Raw genomic sequence first — 15850 nt, 5'->3', positions numbered from 1 at the left:
TTCACATCTGAGGCTTTCTCTTTTCACTGTAACTGTAAAACTGTGCAAAGAAACAGTCAATAGCCTAGTGAAATGAAATAAACTTTATTGTACAGGTATGACAAAGTGAAAAGCTTAATGTAAATAATGGCAGCAAAAAAATAAAGTAAACAAATATAAACTTCTTATTAATATTTATACTTTTTGTTTCCCTTATTGAGAAATATGACTAGATTTAATTTGCTCAATAATTCAAGTGTAGTAAGTATAGACTTCTATGATAGCTATTTTTTATACAAGGATACAATCATTGTAAATACAAAACTGTTAAATGTAAATAAATTTTAATATTGAAATATGCAACTTTATCTGTTTGTGATGTCTCAATCTTTCTCAAATACATCATTCTACACATAAATTGCCCTGGATGATGTGAGCCTATAGTACACATATATAACTGTGACACCAACGTTTTGACAAGTTAGAGTGTAAACTTTTCATGTTGTCAATATTGATATTATACAAACAAAGCAAGTATATATTAAATGAAAATAGTGTTTTGTTATGTTAGATACAGATGTAAGATGTACCCAACATTTTTGAGATATGATCAAGGAAATTTTATTTTGGAATGTTCAACATTATTATGTTGTATATGGTCTTACATGCTATGTACAGTGTTATGACATATTACTGAATGTCATACCTAAATACAGTTACTGGTATATTGAAAAATGAAGACACAAAAGTCTTAAAGACTGTATGAAAAGAATGCCATGATTGGCACCATAGACTTCATTTGATGCTATGTTTCCTCTCTACAAGCTGAGTAATGGTAACCCTGTTTGTAACAGCCTCCATGACAGGAATGTCATGTTTGTTGACTTAGGTTTTATGTTAGAATTAACATATGATGTCAAAAGTCATTTCATCAAACACATACTACCAATATACATATAAACCACAGACAAGTAACACCCAAGTGTAGGGTCTATGATATAAATAACTATAAAACATTTATGTTGAATTGTAAATAGAAATAGTAAGCCAGATGTATCCATTCTGCATGCACTTCTTTCTTGGTATCTGAGACACTTTATGTAGTGAACAGTTTAGAATGGACAGATTTGTAGAAACCCCACAACAAGCCGTACCCACTCTGGACTTCTTTCTTGGTATCTGAGACAGTTTTATCAACCGATTGCCATGCTGCTGCTTTAGCTTTCCTACTAGAGAGTTCAGATGTCACCCACTCTAGTCCTTCATACAAACCATCTCCTTCTATAGACACTGCCCCTTGTACATCTACAAGAAATTAACATGACAATTATGTAAGTAGAGATAGTATTTACATTTATCATTTTACAAAAACATACTGATTGTTTTCAAAATGTACATACTGATATTTATGGTGGCATATTTTTGATGTATTAAAGGGGAACAAGGCAAGGCTGGTTTTACTTCAGCTGCATTTCTCTCCAATTATAGGGAACCCAGAAAATGTCACTTTTGACCAATACTGCATCGTGTGACCTCTCTGAAATCATGCGAATTAACTAATCTGTCTTAGAAGGGTCTTACTACCGACATACACTGGAGCAAGGTATTCTGGGAAACAAAGTTAGTAGCTTCACACCTCTTTAACTATTAGTATTACCCAAACACTGCTAAAGCAATTCGTTTCAAGGGATGAAGCTCCTACCTCTGTTCCTTTCCCAGGGTGCCTTTCTGTGTCATATATAAATTATCATATATACTTATACCAACTTTTCAATCATTTATAAGAGCACTTCAATATATCATAAGAGACACTTGTGAGAAATACTTACACCAACTTCTATTGGGGAACTTGCTTGTATCCAATTTCTCAGTAATTTCTTGCACTGTCATAGCATTGGCTAAATCCTGTTTATTAGCAATAATTAAAATCACTGCATCTTGTAGTTCATCCTCCTGTACTAAACGTTCCAATTCCTCTTTGGCTTCAGGGAATCTTTCTCTGTCGCCGCTATCGATGACAAAAATGAGACCATCAGTGTTTTGATAGTAATGTCTCCATAATGGTCTCTACAAGACAATATAGAAATGTGACATCATGTTAAGGTGGAGATGCACAAAAGCAAGATTTGAAGGGTGACATATTTTCAAGTTATTGTTTCCCAACACAAATAAAGTTTATTCCATCAACCCATACATTTTCTGAAAGGTCTTTCTCTCCTCTATAATGCTTTTGTGTTTTCTGTTGTCAGTGGCTGAAATTGAGAGTGTGTTTCAGGTATGAATAGAAGTGTCTTGATTATCTCAAGATGTTAATATAACGCTGAAGAGATCGCTTGTCACCCAATTTTCCATTTCTTTAGTGTGGACAAGGTGAGACAGGACAATACTAAAAACACATAAAGAATAAATTAAATGAGAAGTGATCAAAAAACATACTTTTTAAGATTTACATTGCTTTTTTGAGTATTTTATGTAAGAATCTGTTTTACGAGCCAATTACCTAACAAATAGCAAAATGCAATGTGAACACTATTCATCACCTATTCTGTCATTTATCAAGTCACATTATCTTTGCATCTGACACACCTTCATCTCACTGTCGACTGCAACCTCAATTGACATGGGAAAACCAAAATTTAAAATCCCTATCTGCATGGATTCCAAGCTAATTGACTCTGATTTTGGTTTCAAATTTCTTGTAATTATAACATATGTAAACTGACATAATATTTAGTAAAGGCCTTGATTCAGTCCCAGATTTTGGCATTTAATGCTATCATATCAGTGGAGCCATACGGAGTAGACAGAATCATTCACTGATTTTGGTTATACACTTTGTATGGGTCAGAGCTGCCACACATTTTTTTCCTCACTCAAAGTTTAATTCTAATCTGAACTAAGGAAAAATTAATATAGAAGGTGATTGGCCTAAACATATATTATCATACATATATCATGAGCTTCACACTTTTAATCTCAGCTTACCATTTTATCTCTGCTTCCAACGTCCCATGTTACAAAATCCACATTTTTGTATGTGACTGTTTCTACATTGAAACCTGAAAAACAAGTTTTAAAAAAAATTAAAAATAATAATAAGCTAATATCTTGAAAGTTATTATTAAAGAACAGTATTGCATGGATTTGATAAATCAGATGTACACTTGAGGTGTACACACACACACACACACACACACACACACACACACACACACACAAACACATACTCATGATTGACACAACATGTACAGTCACACATACATGCAATCAGACAAGTGAGAAAACAATTGTGTGTTTCTGATAACACAGCCTCAGAATACCCCTTCTGTAAGAGTTTGATGAAATATGTACTGACATTGCTAGGGAAAGAAAACAGGCATGTATGAAGGTCAAGAAGACAAAGAATTTCTTATTTTTTGTTTCAAATGTGTATAAATGTTTATTAGTCGAGTTATCAGAAAAAAACAATTTTTTTTATTTCGTCTCATATGCACTATAGTGGTTGAAAGAGTACAATAAAGGGTTTTATCTTGATGGTGATTTACCTATGGTTGGTATGGTGGTCACAACTTCACCTAACTTGAGTTTATACAGCATGGTCGTCTTGCCAGCAGCATCCAAACCTTTTCGGAGATAAAAATTAAGTTAAAGTTAAGTTTAGAACAATCATGGAACACTGAAGTATATCAGATGTAGTCTATGGGACTGTTTGTAATCATGGACAAAATGGCAAAATTTCTTAGTGATACCACAAACGTTCTACATGAGGTTTTTGATAACAGGAATCACATCATCTGCAGTTGAGGCATGTGACAACTATTTACGAACTTATTTTATTTTGTATACTTTGTGTCTTGCAAACCAGCTTTAGGAGCACCTGTGAGGAAGGGACGGGGGTGGGGGCCATGCACTTACCAACCATAAGGAGCCTAACTTCTTTTCTTCCAAAAAGCTTTTTGCACATAAAGTTCCCCATGATGTCTGTCAGTCTACCTCGAGCAGCAACTACTTGTCAAACTCTGCGCTCTTACATCCTGTTAGCTCGTATTTTCTTCGCTTTCTCTGGATATTACGTCTTATTGACAGTCGTCATTCCGAAACACGTCAACGTTTCCACGTACGAGCTAAAAATAGCCACTCAGTTACCATGGGGAATCCCTTAGAGGGCGCACTAAATTTATCTCGCAAAACACGAGATGTGCATAGTCTGTCAATCGACGAGAGGATACTCATGCACATGCGCACTTTCTTGGTAGCAACGAGAAGCCCAACAACCCAACATCTGAAATTGCAGACAGCATTTTCTGTCTATTGAAGTCGGCATTTGTGATATCCACAACAGACATTACCGTGCAAGTGCCTTCATCATGACGCTAAATCCTCTGTCGAACCCAAAAGGGGTTAAACTACTGTGTGAACTGTGCCAGAAGCCCGCTTTCGTACAGTGTACACTGTGTCGAGTCACATATTATTGGTGAGTTGGTAAATCAATATCGGATTACAAATGGCACTCAAAGTTCTTCTGAATCTTAGCTTGCAATGTCCAGAGATCTTAAGAAAATAACACCATTACTTAAACAAGTAACCGCATTGCAAGAATTAGTGTCTGTAAGAAATTGTGAAATATTTCATTTGATTTAAAAACACATCATGTAAGTCATATGATTATCATAATTCATATTTTTATTTGTTTTGATTGTTGTTGTTGTTGTTGTTGTTGTTGTTGTTGTTGTTGTTTGAACATTCTACGCATTTCAATGTTAATTGGTAAATAGAAAAAGGAATAAAGAAACTTCAAAGAAAAGGTGTTAGCAACATTTGGACAGTAATGTGTCATAAATTGAGTTTATATATGCAAATGTATATATTATATATAATTCATAGTTTTTATCATTTTGCACATTGACTCACAACAACAACAAAATTTGCCTCATTAGAGGGCACACTGATTGGGGTATAGTCTCACTACTATGTTATATTATATTGACATATTTACATGTTATAGATGTCAGAAATATGCAAATGTGATTATAAATGATAATATCTTATTTGATTTCCAGTGGCCAGGAACATCAAAGAGCAGATTGGGAAGGCATTCATGAAAAAATATGTCAGCTTTTGATACCATTGAGAACTATGTCATTACCATTCCTACCATCACAAGAAGAAAGAAAGAAAAGACAAGACGAAAAATTACAAAGACAGGTGTGTGTGTGTGTCTATGTGTGTGTGTGTGTGTGTGTGTATATGTGTGTGCATGCGTGTGTGTGTGTGTGTGTGTGTGTGTGCATGCATGCATGTGTCTGCATGTCTATGTCTGTGCATGCTTGCATGTGTGTGTGCATGTGTGTTTGTGTATGTGTTTGTTTGTTTGTTTGTTTGTTTGTAAACATGTTTTATTGTCTACTTTGTCCCATTGTGTGCCATTAATATAAATGTGACATTGATATCAGTGCAAGATAAATGTGTTGTATTCCATGAATAAACTAATGGCATGGGCATTATTTAATTGACGTGAGGTCCTATCCAGAAAAAAATGAAAAATATACTCTCTATGTATAAATTTCTTCCCCTAGTAATTTATATGTGTATTTTCATTCATTTTCTTCTAGTTACATATGATAGAATTAACCAGAACTACCGGTCAGAAGTTATTATTTGAAGGCAAACATGCCCAGGCCGTACCAGCTGCCATGCAGTCTCTTAGATTTAGTATTGATGTGCACGGTTTGAATAGCATTGAACTAGTTCCATCCTATCTTATTCTTGGGGAAGCTAGTATTGGTAAGTTCAACAACCAACACTATTATACCATGCACGAGTGATAAGAACAAAAAATATTGAATATATACTCTGGTCTTTCTGCGTCACGACAACATGTGTCTATATCAACACAACACATGTCCACATCACTGGTTCTGCTGTGTTCGAAATATGAGTCAAAATGTTCAAAATTATCATTACTTTCCCCAATTTTTCTTTGATATTATCGGTGATCATATAATTATGTTATTTTTCCAATATTTTTCTTCATTCAGTCGGAAAATACTCGTGACCTAAGGGTTGTCACTACGAGTCGACAAAGGCTCCTTAGGTCACTCATTTAAGATACTGCATATGGCCCCTAAGTGTATTCTGATTTTTGTACTTGTACATTTCTAGGTCTTGGTAAACTTTCCCAGGCAGAAGAGTACCTGGCCCAGGCACAGTGGACAGTATTAAAAACCCCAGACTGTGGTAAATCTATCAAGTCTAAACTGTACAGAAACTTAGGTTTACTGTATGCAGCACAGGGCAACTTTGAAGAATCACTACGACAACTTGCTAATGATGTAAGTTTTATGTTACTAAGTTAGGGGGTTGTTTATGACTTTTTTATGATATAACTTTATGTTGCCAAGTTAGGGGGTTATATTACAACTAGCTACTGATGTAAGTTTATGTTATTACATATCATTTACATATATGATAATCTAAAATGATCATTCATATGACTAAATGTTCCCAATTTGGTGTCACCCAATAATAAGGTCCTACTGTTAATATTTTTTACATATTTTCTAATTTCATTTCTATATTTTTTGTAACTTTGTACAGATTTTCCACGCATCCGAGGAGTTTGGTACGGATGATATCAGGACATCGGGTGGTTACTTTCACATGGCTAATGTATTCTTTAGACAGAACAGAATGGATATAGCAGATTCTCTGTACACCAGAGTTACAGATAGTTGGCATTCACATCTATTGAAGATTGTCAAGATTAGAACTAGAACACCAGCTACACCCTCTGGTGTTGGACCAGCTGCAACACAACCCAGAGATGAAGAAGAAGCTCTTGGTAAGAATCAAATGGTTACTGTTAACAGTAGCCCCCCCCCAAAAAAAAAGAAAAAAAAAAGAAAAAAAGACTTGTTTATGGTCAGCACACGCATCACTTAAATACTCTCACACCAGTCTTTTTTGTGTGTTTGTCCAGCCCATGCAGTGTGCAGATCCATGGGGAAACACAAAAATAACCCTCCCTACTTCAGTGGAGACAACTGCAGAGCCAATCATGAACAAGCAAATGACATCTGCCCCACATACACACTTGCTCTAAAGTACTAAATAAAAAGAACAGTAACTGTCATAAATAGTAGACTGAGTGACAGGTTTGTTGAGAATTAAAAAAAAAAACAGAATTGCATCATCGCACCATTTGAGACAAACTGTACTGACCAGAAATTTTTTTTTTATTTGTTGGCCTTAGAGCCATGTATTTTTCCCAATACTGGTAAAACATTTAGTCCGTAATTCTACATCTATCAATTTCAGTCAACTTTTTATAAACCTGGTCATGAAACATTTTCTTTGTAAATAGGAAAGGTGAAGTTACTATTTCAAATCTCTGTGTTGACTTTAGTATTATCATTATCAGTGTACCCAGTATTGAAGTTTACTGAGTTTCTGACTTTCAACTCACTGGAACTGTATGTACATAGTAAATATCACCACAATAGCACCAATGGCATGGTGACCCTGTCTGTGAACTCTTACATGTCACAGGAAATTATGAACCGATATCTGTTATTTTTCTCTGTTTTATTTATACAGATGAAGCACAAGAGGCTGAAGCTAAACAAGTGTTAAATTCCATCCATGATATTCGTGAGCAAACACCAAACCAAGTACCAGATGTAATGGCTAAAATATGCCATGCACTCGGTATGCTGTACTATGTACTCATTGATATGGATAAGGTAAGCACTGCTGGTAGTGAAAATGTCTTCTCTGAAATAAATATGAGGGACAGAGGTTGGGTAGGAGGAGGTGGGGACATTTTTCTTGTGGCGACACCATATCAATACATTGTGTTTTACAACTGCTCATGTAAGATAATTTGCCATTTGGAATATTTCAAAATGTGTAACTCAGACGGAATAGGGAACTTGTACACCCGCCATGCTGAATGTTGCATCATGGGAAACGTGATAGTAAATACTAAGCAATTAGCATTGTAAACAATATTGTTACATTGTTTATAACCAGGAATAATCAATTCATAGTCACCCCGATCTTTGTGGGAGGTTTATTTTATCAGTAGCTCCAGATTCGGTATTACGATAATCACAGATTATCCCATAGTCCTTTGCATCTGAGCATGCTCAGTTTGGATTGCAAGTTCCCTATTAGTTCAAGGTGTAAAATATATGCCTTCATGGAAATAATGCTCTAAAAATCTCCATGATTATTGTATCCTTTAAAATAAATTCCTTCCCACAACCCCTGAATTATATCTGCTGGCTTATTGGAGTAGAGTAAAAAAAAACCAGTTGTTACAGTATTAGTTGTATCAATTTATTTGGTTGTTTGTGTATTGATTTGTTTGTTTGTTAATTGTTTGTTTGTTTTGGGTTTTTTGTAGGCCAAGGAGTATGCCAAGAAAGCAATGAGTGCAGTGGAAGCATCTAGTGAGATGGACACTGACATGTCCGTTGATATTATTGAGTTTGTCCGGATTGCCAACCAACCACCTATATCTAAAGAAAGTACATTTATACAGCCAGGGATGTGAAATGCCAGCAATGTCACATGTCAGCTAACATTGATACAGACAATGAAACCTGTAGGAATTGACACCATGAATTTAATATTCTGACCTGTATTTTTGCTTAAAAGAATTGACATCAGACAATTTGAAGAATCATGTACACTTTGACAATAGTGCAGTGTACAGCATCGGACACATTTTCCGCCAAGAAACTCAGATATTGAACATATTTCAACAGATGGAAAATATAACACTATTGCGTTAGCGTACTAGTTTGACAACATGTATAAAATGTGTTTATCATTGTAGGGCAAGATATACATGACCAATATATTGTAAATTCTTCAAATACCCAAATATTTGTATATATGTAAAAAGGCATCCATTTTTCATTCGTTTTTATTTAAAACGCAGTAAATATACAATTATTCAATTCACAGTGTTTTGTCTATATACAATATTAACCTTACCAACAGTTGTCCAGATAGAAACAAGCTCAAGAAATTTCTTCCATTTTGTGAATTTCTTCACTGAATTATGAACCTCATTGTTTTTGCTTCCTATAAATCTAAATATGTCTTCTTTGTGTACAGCTGGTTATTCTTCTCAAACCACTATTTCAAATATATCGACACTACTTCCATAGATTTTGTAAATAAAACTTCCTAACTTTTTATATATTGGTGTTTTAAATACATGTATAGTGAATTCCACTGTTACCAAAAATAAAGTTTCGTAATTGACCATTTTCGAGTGTTTTTCTCATTTTTTACAAAATATGTAATTTTTGACAATCCTAGTTACATGATGGAGATCTTCAGTTACATTTATGCAATTGTTCAAAGTTATCATTACGTGTCTACATCAAGTCTTTATTTACTGACTTCAGATGCACAGAATTGTTTCTGGTCAGCACGCACATCACTTAAATACCTGGCGTCAGTCTTTTTTGTGTGTACATGTATATTTATCCAGCCCATGCAGTCTGCAGATGCTGGGGGAAACACAAAAATAACCCTCCCTACTTCTGTGAAGACAACTACAGAGTCAATCACACATGAACAAGCAAATTACATCAGCCTCCACATACACACTTACTCTAAAATACTACCATAAAAAGAACAGTAACTGCCATAAATAGTAGATTTAGTGACAGGTTTGTTGACAAAAAAAAATCGCATCGTCACACGTTAGAAGTAACTGTGACATATCTCCACCACCACCACCACAATAGTATTACACCCAGTATATTCAAAGTGTTATTTTTTCAAAGAATATGACAACAAAGCACTGCAAATGAAAAAAGGTTTAAAATTGATATGCCTTTATTTCTATCTCTTTCACTGATACATTTATAAGTAGCATACAATGACTGTTTCACTGATTGATAAGTGTGCCCTGAAGAAATAAAATAATCACACTCACATGAAAGCTTAAAACTACATGCATACTTTTACAATTCCACATAAATCCACATTTTTAAAGCACAGTTATTATCTCTGGTACAGACCTGTATCAGTGCAACCGACTTCAAAGTCTCATGATATAAAAGTATGTTGGTTACCATGGTAATTATGCATTAACTTCAAACTCTTGTGATATGAACGTCTGTAAGTTACCAATATTGAACAGCCCTGATTTCTTAGATTTGATGGTGGGATTTGATATTATATTTATGTTATTACATTTAAACGAAGAGAGACGCTTACAAGTGAAATAACGTAATACTAGTATTCATTTGAAATGATGATATGTGACTTTGACTTTGAGTTTGTTGTACATTTCTTACGTTGTATATGGGCTGGAGACCTTGTAAAGCAACAAACATAGTATTATTACAACGTGGTCCTTTCCATCAATTTGAAAATATTTTATAATTTTCTAAATCTCTTCTTAACCCATTCAGTACTGAAAACTTTGCCGCCAAAATTATTTGAACAAAATTCTTGTTTTTATGTAAGTTTTTGGCATATATCAGCTTCATTTTAGACTGGAATTAAAGAAATGTTACTTCCTAATAAAGTAATATTATTGTAATTATGAAAATAGTCATATAAATTGGGTCCCAAAATTATTTAAAACTCGTCTCCAGTCATGAAAGGGTTAAAATCTTGTCTACGTGATAAAAGTTACATTTCAATGAATATTTTAGAAATGCATTAATTGCAAAAAATGAAATCACAAAATAGTACCGATTAAATTTAAGAGATAATAAAATTGAGATTGTAGGTCTTCACTTCTGTCACTGACACCTATAAAGTAAAATATGTACACTATTCCTACGTTTTTTTTTCTAATTGAAGGTTAAAAATACCAGTCAGTGGCTATAATGGAGAGTGTATATTAACATAATGTTATAAACATATACAGTAAGTATTTTTGTGGTTCTTCCTCTAAATTCAGATACAAAACAAACATACATGTTGAAATTTGGTATCTATGGTAACCGATATCATAACACATTAATAGGTGGGTTTTGTATTGTCTGGCAGTTCTTCCACATAAAATTTGAATATGAATTTCATGTACACAAAGATAAAATCTCACGGACACAAAAATAAATATTATTATTATCGATGTGAAGAAAATGGCTGAAATATTAAATATTGGTGCTTTTGGTTACAAAGACTATTGCACAAAAAGATCTCATTTCAGACTTTGTTTACTGACCAGTGTATAGTACATTTTGTAATACCACAGGGAACAGGATGAATACTTAATTTTGTTTACTGACCAGTGTATAGTACATTTTGTAATACCACAGGGAACAGGATGAATACTTAATTTTGTTTACTGACCAGTGTATAGTACATTTTGTAATACCACAGGGAACAGGATGAATACTTAATTTTGTTTACTGACCAGTGTATAGTACATTTTGTAATACCACAGGGAACAGGATGAATACTTAATTTTTGTTTACTGACCAGTGTATAGTACATTTTGTAATACCACAGGGAACAGGATGAATACTTAATTTTGTTTACTGACCAGTGTATATAATACATTTTGTAATACCACAGGGAACAGGATGAATACTTAATTTTGTTCTCACGATTTACTGATTAATCCAAAGCTGGTAAACTCTGATAAGACAGTGACAACAGCAGGAAATAGGAAAACAACTGGGGGGGGGGGAGACAATATTCAAAACATTATTTGAATATAGAGAAAATAATATTGAAAATACGACGAGAACAAAATTGATTGTTCATCCTTTACCCTGTGGTAATAAAATAAATTGATGTATTTGACTTTCAGACTAGTGGAATTCTAAACAGCGTGATATAACATAGCATGTTAACTGAGAGACAATTTACAACTGCCAACATCAGAACGTGGACTCACTGAACCTATTACAAACAGGGAAAGTAAACAAATGAACTGGATTAATAACACTTGGCTCAGGATGTTGGAACAGCAGAGACTTGTATTACACACCTTGGTTTGATAAGAACAGTTTTATGGCCTCTTTAAGTGTACATGAAATGCCAGGGGAACTGGAATTTGTTAGTGAACATGTTCTTATAAAATGTAATACAAGTCTCTGTACTTCCAACATCCTGTGCCAAGTGTTATTAATCCAATTCAGTTGTTTACTTTCCCTGTTTGTAACAGGTTCAGTTCATGCATGGTCTGATGTCAGCAGTTGTAAAATGACTAGAGAAAGATATGGGATCGTTTTGTGGCTGAGCACTTAACATGTGTGCCTCTTACCACTGCTAGCTGGGTTCGAACCTGCCAAAAGTTGGCTGGGTTTGACTTAACTAGCTCTTTGAGTTAAAAGGGCAGTGTTCACTTTGAACCTATCAAATAATGCAGAATTCCTTGAAGTGTGGGGGTGGGGATGGGGGTGAGGGGATTTGGTGTCAAATTGTGTCAAATTCTAGAATTCCACCATATTGTGATAAACATTGTAAGACATGTCATAACAACTGAAACTAGTCAATAATTGGATTTTTATTAATCAATGAAAGTAGACTTAATAATGAAATCAAATTTATTTTCAGAACCACATAAATGATCATGTTTCTATATTAAATATTCCTGGATAACTGATATTGGTAACTTTGAGTTTCCTACTAATTATACAATTTCTGAGCCCAATCCTGATATAATATGTCATTTCTTTAGATTTGACATTTATTTAACAATCCGTACCAATAAGGGATTTTACATCTCATTGCAGATCTCGCGAGTTATGCAAATATGCCTAGCAATAACAATTGTCAAACATGTGATCGTGGTCAAGCTTTCACCATGGCCAAGTGCGATGATGTTGAGAACATTGCTAAGCGTTTGACATTTTCAGCATGCTCATCCTCACATGGTTGCTATGGATGCAATGATTCACTTGGGAACTGGCAAGATCTGCCGCGAGACAATAAACGGCTTATAACCACACCCCTACTACATGCATTATTTACATAAACATTCATTTTCAAATTAAAATTCATTCAAGATACTAAAAATTTATATTAACTGTTAGCTGTCAAAAGCTTGTGTGCGTGTGCAATGGGTTGAAAAATGACTAAGAAAATATTAAAATAATGTCTTGAAAAATAACATTTAGTTTCGATTTTGATTTTGAGAAGAAACAAATAAAATGTGTTTAATTGCACTTCCACATTGATTGATCCAAGTCTTGAAGTTTCCGAACTGTTCTTTGTTTCCATAGTAACCAGAGAACACCAATCACAGTACAGCATGCGACTTCAATGTAGTAACCGTCAAGATCTGTTTGACATAAACCACCAGCCTTACTACATTCCTGGAATAAAGGGTGTGAAATGGCAGAAATTACAATTTTATTTTTTCACAAATATGATATCTTCATGCTGAGCAAAGAACTGGCTGTTGACTGCATGATCAGTGACTGACTGGCACATGATCAGCAAGTGACAGGCACATGAATGACTGCTGGTAGCCACATGATCAATAGCTGACAGGTATATAACTTCAAGTTTAGGTAGTAATACAAACATTCTATTGCAGTAAACTTTTCATTTTTGGATCAGAATATAAAATTTCACAAAGTAATGGAACTACCTTTCACTGTACTGTAATAAAAAAGTATAGTTTCAGTGTAAATGAGCAACTATATAATACCTCTGCCTGTATCTTGGTATCACAGTCTAGGCCATCAGTAAGACCTCCATTACAGGATTTCCATGTTAAACTATCAACTAACCACAGTGATAAGGTACTAGGCCAGTTACCGCCTAGATTGGTAACTGTGTTTAACAATGTCATGTATGTACCCCCAATAGCTGGATCACTAATTCTAGCTGTGAATGCCATCACGGCTACAAACATACTGTATAGGGTGACCTGAAATATACAACAATCACATGAACAGTTTTTATCAAGATTCAAGTACTTTCTCAAGAAGTCAGTACTACTTGCTGGCCTAGCCTTGTATTGAGACCTTGGATCTGTGCTTAGGGGGTAACTGAATAAAGCTGAAAGGTGAGGAGGACCCGTCTGGGCACAGCCTTCGGGGGCTAGCGCCCTCAGTGGTGACCTTTGTCACATTTAAGGTAAGCAAGGGCATTTAGAAACTACTAAATAACCCTGAATCTAACCCATGGTTAAAATATTCAGATTGAAATTTACAAAAATTCGTAAGATGATAAAAATCAACAGTAAAAGATATGTGATGTGTTTATATGTGGTGACAGACTTCAAAATAGTTTGTTTTTGAGATGGGTTGCAGGAGACCTCACATATGGTTGTTGTGAGTTAGGATATGGTTGCATTTATATGAACATTAAACTAATATAATTTTTATCTAAAGTAGAAGATGGGCTTGTTCATGTTTTATGTGAATGTTGCCAGTGACTCACACTAATACATGCAAATGTTAACACAAATAATATCACTCGTATGATCTGTCAAGTCATTGGACATCCAACAAACTCTAAATTACACTTCTAATCACATGACCCTACCTGGTGACAGGCATATGCAACAACAAGCAGTCCATAATAATACCATGGGAATTCCCCACTTTCCGATTTGAAGGACGGTGTCCACCAAACTACCACTAACAAGACCAGCCCCATGAACAACCTGCAGAAATACAAATAGTGGAAAAAATACTACCAAGGATAATGCCAGATGCTATTATTAAACAAACTTGGTCTTCAATGCTAGGGTGACCTTATTTTTTTGTTCTCTTTCTCATTACCTGACTGACCCAAATTTTCAGCTCCAACATCAAATTTAAAAATATATTTATTTGCACTCGTCCATAATATTTTATGGAACAGCCCCCTCTCTGGCAAGAATAAGCAAATGTCTAGACTGTTGATGTCATCTACAGTCATGGCAGTGACGACGACACTTGATAAACAGTATTTTTTTCATGATGGAAGTTATTCAAGTGTGGGGGGGGGGGGGGGGGGGCTGAGAACATGCCAATTGTGTAGAGACACTGTGAAAGTGGTTGTTACCAGGAATCCAATAAAAAGAAGATAGAGAGGAGGAAAAGGAGAGGCAGAGAAATATGAAGATGGTTTTTTATTGTTTTACTTTTTTTTAACACAAATAACATAGGGTCAACCTAAGACTAGATTCTGAATTAATCGGAATGACTGTTGTAAAATATTCTTGTGAAGATAGGTGGGTTCTCTAGGTTTATGACTCTAAAGTACCTTATGGAACAGTGCCCTCTCTGGCAAGAATAAGCAAATGTCTAGACTGTTGATGTCATCTACAGTCATGGCGGTGAATAATAAAACAACTTGTCCAAACTTACCGATATGGGATTGCTTTAACAAATACATCCATTGGTCTAGGTCCTGCAGTGTATTTACTGATTATCCAAGGTAGTATTATTTGTAATGGTATCATTGGTATGGCGAGTAATGCAAGACGTTCTTTAGGTACGCCAGCTTCTATCAGTTTTAGACCACTTACAGCATCAGTGGCAGAAAAACCAATCTAATCAGAAGAAGGAAGAGAAAGTTAGTACCAGGTATCTAGTGCTCCTTTAGTTTATGATGAGAAGAAACTAATAACACAGAGACCATATGGAAAACAACAGAAAACATAACTACCTGAACTAGACACTCACACATGAAAAAATATATAGGTTTATAATATACCTAGTGATAATGCTGTGCCATGATTCGCTAGAATCAGTCATGTGATAGGAAAATAGAATGACTATTTCCCTAGGGAAATAATTCCATTCAACTTTTACATGGTCACGTGACCATCGCACGTTCACAGCAGGTGAAAATGGCAGCTTCTGATGATGTCGTCTGCCACCGCGAGTTCACAGCATGAGGTATATTATAAAACACATATTGCCTGGCCTATATTCGGGCTATA

General features: G+C 34.9%; 3 protein-coding genes across 3 annotated transcripts in view; 1 reads left to right on the top strand and 2 right to left on the bottom strand.

Moving 5' to 3' along the window:
- Nucleotides 1-71: 71 nt before the first annotated feature.
- Nucleotides 72-4089, bottom strand: LOC144451748 (ADP-ribosylation factor 4-like). Its single transcript, XM_078142652.1, has 5 exons — nucleotides 3895-4089; nucleotides 3525-3602; nucleotides 2965-3038; nucleotides 1809-2046; nucleotides 72-1284 (listed from the first exon to the last, which is right to left on the bottom strand). The coding sequence occupies exons 1-5, from the start codon at nucleotides 3953-3955 to the stop codon at nucleotides 1076-1078; spliced, it is 660 nt and encodes a 219-aa protein (XP_077998778.1). The 5' UTR covers nucleotides 3956-4089; the 3' UTR covers nucleotides 72-1075.
- Nucleotides 4090-4240: 151 nt separating this feature from the next.
- LOC144451520 (zinc finger MYND domain-containing protein 12-like) lies at nucleotides 4241-9225 on the top strand. The gene is made up of 7 exons (XM_078142391.1): nucleotides 4241-4453; nucleotides 5040-5184; nucleotides 5592-5763; nucleotides 6142-6311; nucleotides 6577-6820; nucleotides 7576-7721; nucleotides 8387-9225. The coding sequence occupies exons 1-7, from the start codon at nucleotides 4347-4349 to the stop codon at nucleotides 8534-8536; spliced, it is 1134 nt and encodes a 377-aa protein (XP_077998517.1). The 5' UTR covers nucleotides 4241-4346; the 3' UTR covers nucleotides 8537-9225.
- A 3317-nt stretch (nucleotides 9226-12542) lies between these two features.
- The window catches only part of LOC144451468 (acetyl-coenzyme A transporter 1-like), a 5867-nt gene continuing 2559 nt past the window's right edge, over nucleotides 12543-15850 (bottom strand). Inside the window, exons 4-7 of the mRNA XM_078142313.1 lie at nucleotides 15273-15457; nucleotides 14464-14584; nucleotides 13622-13843; nucleotides 12543-13283 (exon numbers count right to left, since the gene is read on the bottom strand). Of these exons, the coding sequence (XP_077998439.1) occupies nucleotides 13125-13283; nucleotides 13622-13843; nucleotides 14464-14584; nucleotides 15273-15457 (687 nt within the window). The 3' untranslated portion in view covers nucleotides 12543-13124. The remainder of the gene's footprint in view (nucleotides 13284-13621; nucleotides 13844-14463; nucleotides 14585-15272; nucleotides 15458-15850) is intronic.

This window comes from Glandiceps talaboti, chromosome 21, assembly GCF_964340395.1.
Source record: "Glandiceps talaboti chromosome 21, keGlaTala1.1, whole genome shotgun sequence".
Taxonomy (NCBI): domain Eukaryota; kingdom Metazoa; phylum Hemichordata; class Enteropneusta; family Spengelidae; genus Glandiceps; species Glandiceps talaboti.
This window is presented reverse-complemented; position numbering and strand designations above follow the sequence as displayed.

Excerpts from the sequence above, each read along its gene's own strand:
- LOC144451748 (XM_078142652.1), bottom strand. The coding sequence starts at position 3,955 with ATGGGGAACTTTATGTGCAAAAAGCTTTTTGGAAGAAAAGAAGTTAGG. Across the intron at positions 3,039-3,524 it reads GACCACCATACCAACCATAG|GTTTCAATGTAGAAACAGTC; the intron begins GTAAATCACCAT and ends CTTGTTTTTCAG. Across the intron at positions 2,047-2,964 it reads TTGGAAGCAGAGATAAAATG|AGACCATTATGGAGACATTA; the intron begins GTAAGCTGAGAT and ends ATTGTCTTGTAG.
- LOC144451520 (XM_078142391.1), top strand. The coding sequence starts at position 4,347 with ATGACGCTAAATCCTCTGTCGAACCCAAAAGGGGTTAAACTACTGTGT. Across the intron at positions 5,185-5,591 it reads ACGAAAAATTACAAAGACAG|TTACATATGATAGAATTAAC; the intron begins GTGTGTGTGTGT and ends ATTTTCTTCTAG. Across the intron at positions 6,312-6,576 it reads TACGACAACTTGCTAATGAT|ATTTTCCACGCATCCGAGGA; the intron begins GTAAGTTTTATG and ends AACTTTGTACAG.